Source organism: Nicotiana tomentosiformis, chromosome 3 (assembly GCF_000390325.3).
Source record: "Nicotiana tomentosiformis chromosome 3, ASM39032v3, whole genome shotgun sequence".
NCBI classification, from domain to species: domain Eukaryota; kingdom Viridiplantae; phylum Streptophyta; class Magnoliopsida; order Solanales; family Solanaceae; genus Nicotiana; species Nicotiana tomentosiformis.
In genome coordinates, this window is record NC_090814.1 from 8,861,855 (window position 1) to 8,869,496 (window position 7,642).

The following is a 7,642-nucleotide window of genomic DNA, read 5'->3' on the forward strand; positions in this document are numbered from 1 at the left end:
GATCATTCGGATCCCATTCTCAAAACAGGACTTGACTATCGTACTTTCCTCCATTGTCAGACTTCAGACATTTTAACTTTAGGCTTGTTTGATTTTCAATTTCAGTTTTCTATATTTTAAAGGTGACAAACACATCAGATTTATTTTTCAGAAAATAAACCTATACCTTTCTCATGGAATCATCAATGAATGTGACATAATAGCATGAGTCTCCCAAAAATGTTACAGGAGTTGGTGCCCACACATCCGTATGCATTAGTTCCGGCTTCTCTTTCTTTAGTGTCCTTCCCGTCTTTGAGAAACTAACTCTCTTTTGTTTTCCGTAAATGCAATCTTCGCACAAACCTAATTTAACATGCTTGAGGTTTGACAACTTATTTTTGGATACCAACAACTTTATTCCCTTTTCACTCATATGCCCGAGCCTCCGGTACCGCAATGGTGTATCACGACCATGGTCAACTGTTGCTATAGTATCTCTTTGTATTGCATTTGCATACAATGTTGCTTTCTAGAGCCTCATGCCACAACCAAATTTCCTTTGGTTATTTTCCACGATCTGTTACCGAATACTATTATGTATCCTTTATTGTCAATCTGACCCATGAGTATCAGATTTTTCTTGAAGCCAGGAACATGTCGGAGATTTTACAATTTCTATAGCGTTCCTTGTAAAGTCTTTATGTGAACTTCACCTTTCCCGACAATATCCAGAGGTTCGCCGTCTGCTAGATAAACCTTCTCGAATTTTCCAGCAATATAATTATGCAATAATTCTTTGCATGAGGTAGAGTGAAATGATGCACCTGAGTCCATAATCTAAGATTCGACTAGACTATCTGTACAATAAATTAGTACATCACTGACTTGTTCAGCGATTGCATTTGTTGAATTATCATCCTTGTATTGATTATTGTTCTTCTTCTTTGGCTCTCTAAACTGACTACTGTAGTACCCTTTTTATCGTAATTCCAACAAGTAATGTCTTTGTGATTTTTGGATTGCCCTCTTCTCCTTGACTTTGATCTGCAATGACCATGACTTTGTCCTCTTAGGCTACTTCTCCCCCTACCTTCGGTATTAAAAGTAGATCCTAGGGAATCACTTGATTTTCTCCGGCAAATATTTTCACTTAGAACCAAGTCTCTGATATCATCTAATTTGAGTTTGGTACTTCCCGATAAACTGCTAACTGCAGTTACTGTTGAAGACCAACTCTCCGGTAGAGATGATAGTAAAATCAATGCCCTGACTTCGTCATCAAATGTTATATTAATAAAACTCAACTGAGTTAATATAAGATTAAACTCATTGATATGTTCCGTAACAGATCCATCTTCTGTCATCTTCAAGTTGAACAATCGGCACATCAAATAGACTTTATTTGAAGCAGATGGCTTCTCGTATATATTTGATAATGCCTTCATCAGTCATGCAGTAGTCTTCCCGTTAATGATGTTGAATGCCACATTTTGTGTTAGCATCAAACGAATCACACCAAGAGCTTGGCAATCTAATATATCCCAATCTGTTTTGGCCATATTCTTTGGTTTTACCCCCGATCATAGGTAAGTGTAATTTCTTATGGTACAAATAATCTTCTCTCTGCATTTTTCAGAATCCAAAATCTTTGTCATTGAACTTATCAATCTTAACATTCCCTTCTTCCGATGCCGTTTCTTCACAATTTTTTTTATATGAATAGTGTCTGTGAATAGTAATCACGAATAGTACTAATGTATAGGAAAAATGTTCCAGCCGTATAAGGTAGACAATACTCATTATTGATGAATAATAGTGTTGCACTATTGTGAATAGTGTTAGTATTAATGAGCAATAGTGTCGCACTATTCTTATGAATAGTAAACTGCACCAATACCGTACTTTTCTACCAGAATTGCACTGGTTGTGGTCTAATATTAGTTGTTGGAAAACGTGTTAGGCTAATAGAAGGGAAAAATATTTAAAGCAGAAAAGCAATAAATTGTATAAGATAGGACAAGACAAGATTTATGTTGTTCGGCAATTTTTGTCTACTCCACGGCCACATAGAGAATAACTTTATTGATATAAATAGAGAAATAAGAAAAGAATTCGAAGATGAATTCTTCCGTCTAACATTCTACTTCATACTACTTTTTTTCCTTTGCAGACAAACATATAATTTGCTTTAACTCTCTGTTTTATACTTCTTTTGTCTTCTTTCTTTGACTTTTCTTTCTTTCTTTTACATGTGCATGGTATTCTTTCCCATCAGGGATATGAGTAAAAGCTACTGAATTCACGTAAAGCCATAGATCCACCCTGGTGCGTGGACCAATATCTTTATGTTTGATGTTGTAGAGACCAATATGTTTACGTTGTTTTCGAGATTGATATGATACGAACATGATCAGGAAGGTACACCTCTGCAGATAGAATAGGGGATTGATTGGTTTAAAATATGCTAGAATGCTATTTATTTGATAACTAATTAACTTTATTACCAATTGAAATATATGTACAGTACACAAAAAAACTGCTTGTTGGACATCATGTCCCAACAGTCAGTCATAGCTCAAAATAAGCAACAAGCCAAACAAACAAAAACTACTCCAAAACCAAACTACTGTGGATAACAATTGAACCCCTCAAACCACTTTGCAATTTATATTTTTATGGCACCTCTGTAATGGATCTCCTGGATAATCTGCCTAATTAGAATCTCAGTATTTTGCTTTGTGCCCCGAAAAACTCTATAGTTCCTTTTCCTCCACACATGGTATACTACAGCAGCTAGCATTATTCTGAAAACTTCAGCTTTAGGGCTCCTACCCCTAGCATTTAGTGTAGCCCATTGTAGCTCATCCTCCCAGTTCATTGGAGGTCTTCTGATTCCTAACCACATGAGCAGCTTCTTCCATATTGTTGCAGACACCCCACATATGAAAAACAAATGTGATATGTACTCATCATCTTGATCACACAGAGGACATACTTGGTTTGTAGTCACCCCCAACTGGAACAACCTATCTCTAGTATAGAGCCTCCCATGTGCAGCCATTCTTAGAGTAAAGATCCATCTAGGTAGACCTATGTTGTTACACACTAGTTTCCTCCATATCACTTTTTGGAACTCATCTCTTAGCTTTATGTAGAAATGCGTAGTGGAGAAACGCTCCATATTCTGCACCTCTGCCATCGTGTAACCTGCCCCATCAAAGTATTTGGTGGCCTTCAGTATCTTCTGAACAATCCAAGAAGCCTGCTTAGGCACATCTTCAAAGATGTTCCTGTTCTTCCCATAATAACGGTGAATCCACCTCACCCATAATTTATCTGCCTTCTTACAAAGGTTCCATAATAGCTTGCTTATTGCACCTTTGTTCCAAGTTGTAATATCCAAAATATTAAATCCTCCTGCAATTCTAGGGTAGCATATCCTGTCCCATGCTAGCAAAGCCTTCTTTAGGAGAAACTTTGGATGCTATTGGAGTAATAGGATTACGAGGTAGAGTTAATCCCAAGTTTAGGAGAAACTTTAATGAAATTCCTATTAATAGGTCAGGCTTGCCGGGAAGATTGTATACTATTCTATAAGCCGGTCACATTCTGCTACTTGAGTTATGGATAGAGACATTTTTTTGTTTGGTTGTTTTTGACGATAGTGTCCGTGCCAGATTGTGTACACAGCACACCGAAACTATTTCACCTGGTACCTACTACTTTCCAATAACATATTATCAGATTAACTTTGCTCCCCAAGGTTTAGGCAGATGGAGTGAAATCACCGGATTTTTCTTTTGCCTCCATTGGAATATGAACCCTAAGGCCTCATTATTCTCCTGCCACTTTATAGACGACTAGGCTACACCATTGGGGTGCATAATACAGACAATTTCTTAAAATAATTTTCTCTTAAAATTTAAAGATACGAGAAGAGATCCAACTTTAAATTTTTCACAAAAAGCCTTTATTACAACTAAGAAGTTACTCAAAGTGACAGATAAGGTAGGCAATGGATTTATGCATCAAAGGGGCTTCTAGTATGAGGAGCATGACTATTATCAGTAAAACAATAAATCAATTAAAAAAAAAGACATACTTAATATAAGTGCAGAAAATGCTAGTGATCTTTATCAATAGATTACTTCTTTCGTGAGACATTTGAAGTATATGGCAATCCCCTCTCCCCCTACATCCAAGAAAAGGGTATCCAATATAATTCTTCCTTGGCATCATGCTGTGATTTCAAGAAATGGATAGTCAGTATAACCAACAACAGGATCAGATGTATAGAATGTTTCTCTGTTATACTTATTGAGAGATGCATCGAGTTCAAATCGCGTTGGTAAATCTGGATTGGCTAAGAATAGACGTCCATACGCAACAACATCAGCTCGGTCTTCAACCACAGCTTCGTTTCCATCTCCTCTATCATAACCACCAGCTACCATAAAAGTACCTTTAAATGCCTTCCTCATGGGCACAAGGCTTTCAGGACATTCAGTTTTCTCTCCAACTGTTTTCATCCTCGGCTCAACCATGTGGCTGTAAGCAATGCCATACTTATTTAAGGATTCAGCCATGTAAAGTCCCAAAGCGCCCGGGTTTGAGTCTCCTGATTCCATGTAGCTTGCAAATGGGGAAAGCCTTATTCCAACTCTGTCAGCTCCTATCTCGTTTACAACTGCTTCAACTATTTCGAGTGCAAATCTACAACGGTTCTCTAAAGACCCTCCATAATGGTCCGTTCGATCATTGACTTGGTCTTTCATAAACTGGTCGATTAGATAGCCATGAGCTCCATGGATCTCAACCCCATCAAATCCTACAAACATTAAGTGAAGTTAGCTTGAGGGAGGGTGTTAATTTGACGGCAATACTGACGTGACAGCACATGGACAGATATTCAAAGCAAGGATTATACATCACTACTAATCAACTCACCATGTAATCAATCTAACAAAGCACCTATATCCGAAAATGTTCTGCAAGATTTGAAATTTCCTTGAAAGGTCTATATCTAAATTTCTTTTCTTGATTCCTAGTAAACCATAGTGGAGATAACTGAAAAGTGACTCATTAATGCCACTTAGACGGCACGTGTCACACTATTCACACGCATTATGTTGCAGTCAGTTCAAAATTTTCCTTATTTCTCTGTTATATTGCTTACAGCCTAAGTTTTAACCCACTGTTCAGATCCGGCAGTTGCTCCAGCTGAAAGATGGGGAAGCACACTCAATATATACACAACATAAAACAAATATGCTTATTTGAAAAACAAGTTAACCTCTTCTTACATAGTACATACTAAAAGGTTATCCTATACTATCAAGTTTGCCAAATGATTGAGATAAACATTATAAGAAGCATCATATGAGTCCTGAATTATTCAAATAGTGACACATTCAGCTCAGCTTATGCATATACTTCTAATTCTTGGGAACTCGGTATCCATTTTACCACTTACTGACTTTGTTTCTTTTGTCGTCTTTTCTTTCAAAATACTATTCATCTTACACATATAGCAAAATATGTAACAATGATTTTCTAGTCTAGAATTTCAGACTGAAGCAGCTTTCCATTAAAGCAGGAAACTTGACAAGAAAGTCTTACCAGCTTCAATGGCATTTCTAGCAGCAAGCCGAAAATCATTAACAATCTGAGGAATTTCATCTGTCGTCAGACGCCGTGGTGGTGTAAATTGTGCAACATCCACACCATTGGCACGAATTTGAGGTGTTAATGGCTTGTCTGTGCAGGAGATAGGAGCCTGTCCATTGGGCTGAAAATCTGAACAAAAAGAGTCAAGTTAAGAAGCACAGAAGTTTACATTTAGTGAGACAGTTATCTCAAAGCTTCAAATAATTTGATAAAAATGATTAAAATTATGGTAGCAAAGTCAATTGCCTTTGTGGGAAACTCTCCCTACATGCCAAATTTGGCAAAAGAAGACTCCTCCTTTGGCATGGACTGCATTAACAATTGGTTTCCAGGCCTCAACTTGCTCCTTTGTCCATATACCAGGTGTTTGTGGATACCTTTATCAATAAGCATATAGCAGTATTTAGAAGGAGGAGTAAACTGCAATTATTAACTTGGAAAATTGTGGGAACTAAAGTTACCCTTGGGCAGTGTCAGAAACTCCTGTGGCCTCTGCTATTAGAAGACCACCTTTTGTGGTTCGTTGAGAGTAATAAAGGATAGCATGTGGCTGAGGAACATTGCCATAAGATCTCTGCCTCGTCAATGGCGCCAATACAACCCTGAAAAACATTAAGAGTGCAATAAGAACCAGTTTGCATCTTTATTCATCAAATTCATAGGGCTATGCAATAATAGGATGGTCAAAACTCAATGCTCAAAAATAATTGCCCTTGCAAATAAGGATTACATAGTTAACTCAATTATCAATAGTGACACAGTAAATTTCAATTCCCTTGAAGATTTAGATGATGGCTGGAAGACAAAACTGCAACCGCATGTATTTTCCATTAGGTCATCAAGAACTTGAATTAGTTGGGAATATCAGCTAAGCAAATATAAAACTCATCACTAAAAAAAAGTAAAGAAAAAAGATGTATATTTGAGAAATTGTTTTTACTTATACTTTGCACAAATCAGAAATCATAGGAATGAAAATAAGAAAGAAAAAACAAAAGGGCAAACCGAACATTTTAAGAAAGGTAACCACCAAGATCAAATTTGAATAAACAGGAAGAATCAAACATCAAATGTCAAACAACATATACCCAGTGTAATCGCACATGTGAAGTTTGGGAAGGTAGTATATAGACCCTGCTCAAGAAAAGCATAATCACAGCAGTTTTGAAAAAGAAAATGTGAAATGGATCTGAGGAAGAATACCTATGGGATAACTGAAAAATTCCCATTTTATAAGGGGTCAGTAGAGGAATGTGTTGTTGTTTGCCATCAGGAAATTCAGCAGCATTGTTTTCCATTTTGGGCTTTTCTTGCTTTTTGTCACAGTACTTTCTTGCTTTATCAAAAAGAACTTGTATGTCTCTCTAATCAGCTATTGATATGTATAGCAAAGCAGAAAAGTAACGAGTGTAAATGGTCCACATAGCAGCTGGGGTTTCGGTTTCTCCATCTCAGCCGCCCCAAAAAGGAAGCATCGTTTTCCCACAAGGAATATGCATGTTATTTGGTTTTGTGCCTACATTCATGTTTGAATGCCTACTTCTCATTTTCTCACGTGACTCTTGATTCGTGAGTATGTCGCTTTGACTGGTGTACGAACCAATAATGCTATCTACCAACGCAAGCAGTGATGTGTTACTCCATAAAATAAGAGATAAATATAATAATATTGAACAAGCAATAAAGACAAGATATAGAAGGGGAATGATTTTGTTATTTTTGTTCTTGATGTGTTTTTCATATGGTCAAAAGTTTTTTATTTATAAAGGTACAAAATACAAATACATTCAAAAGTTATAAGTTAATATACTTCTTAATTGAGTACATTAATACAAAGTACGTTAAATGGACAGACAAATGCATTCATCTCATTTATAACACTCCCCTTGAATGTCTATTTAAAAGGTAATGTGTCTCGTCATAACCTTACTAGGAAAAGCCTAGTGAAAAAAAATATAGTGAAGTAAAAAGAATACACACATCTCGTAATACG

The 7,642-nt window shown here is 36.6% G+C and overlaps 2 protein-coding genes across 3 annotated transcripts; both read right to left on the minus strand.

The window, feature by feature from the left end:
* Positions 1 to 2,647: 2,647 nt before the first annotated feature.
* On the minus strand, positions 2,648 to 3,181 carry LOC138907332 (uncharacterized). Its single transcript, XM_070197928.1, has one exon. The coding sequence runs from the start codon at positions 3,179 to 3,181 to the stop codon at positions 2,648 to 2,650; it is 534 nt and encodes a 177-aa protein (XP_070054029.1).
* Positions 3,182 to 3,911: 730 nt separating this feature from the next.
* LOC104103994 (12-oxophytodienoate reductase 1-like) lies at positions 3,912 to 7,087 on the minus strand. 2 transcript variants are annotated; one of them, XM_009611975.4, is made up of 5 exons: positions 6,853 to 7,087; positions 6,111 to 6,251; positions 5,896 to 6,026; positions 5,602 to 5,778; positions 3,912 to 4,810 (listed from the first exon to the last, which is right to left on the minus strand). In XM_009611975.4, the coding sequence occupies exons 1-5, from the start codon at positions 6,945 to 6,947 to the stop codon at positions 4,218 to 4,220; spliced, it is 1,137 nt and encodes a 378-aa protein (XP_009610270.1). In that variant the 5' UTR covers positions 6,948 to 7,087; the 3' UTR covers positions 3,912 to 4,217. The 2 variants fall into 2 exon arrangements, with proteins under 2 accessions (XP_009610270.1, XP_009610272.1); XM_009611977.4 differs by having other exon boundaries at positions 6,738 to 6,854.
* Positions 7,088 to 7,642: the final 555 nt, after the last annotated feature.

Coding starts and splice junctions, on each gene's coding strand:
- LOC138907332 (XM_070197928.1), bottom strand. CDS start 3,181: ATGGCAGAGGTGCAGAATATGGAGCGTTTCTCCACTACGCATTTCTAC.
- LOC104103994 (XM_009611975.4), bottom strand. CDS start 6,947: ATGGAAAACAATGCTGCTGAATTTCCTGATGGCAAACAACAACACATT. Junction 6,252..6,852: donor ATTTTTCAGTTATCCCATAG/GTATTCTTCCTC, acceptor AATGTTTTTCAG/GGTTGTATTGGCGCCATTGA. Junction 4,811..5,601: donor TAGAAATGCCATTGAAGCTG/GTAAGACTTTCT, acceptor TAATGTTTGTAG/GATTTGATGGGGTTGAGATC.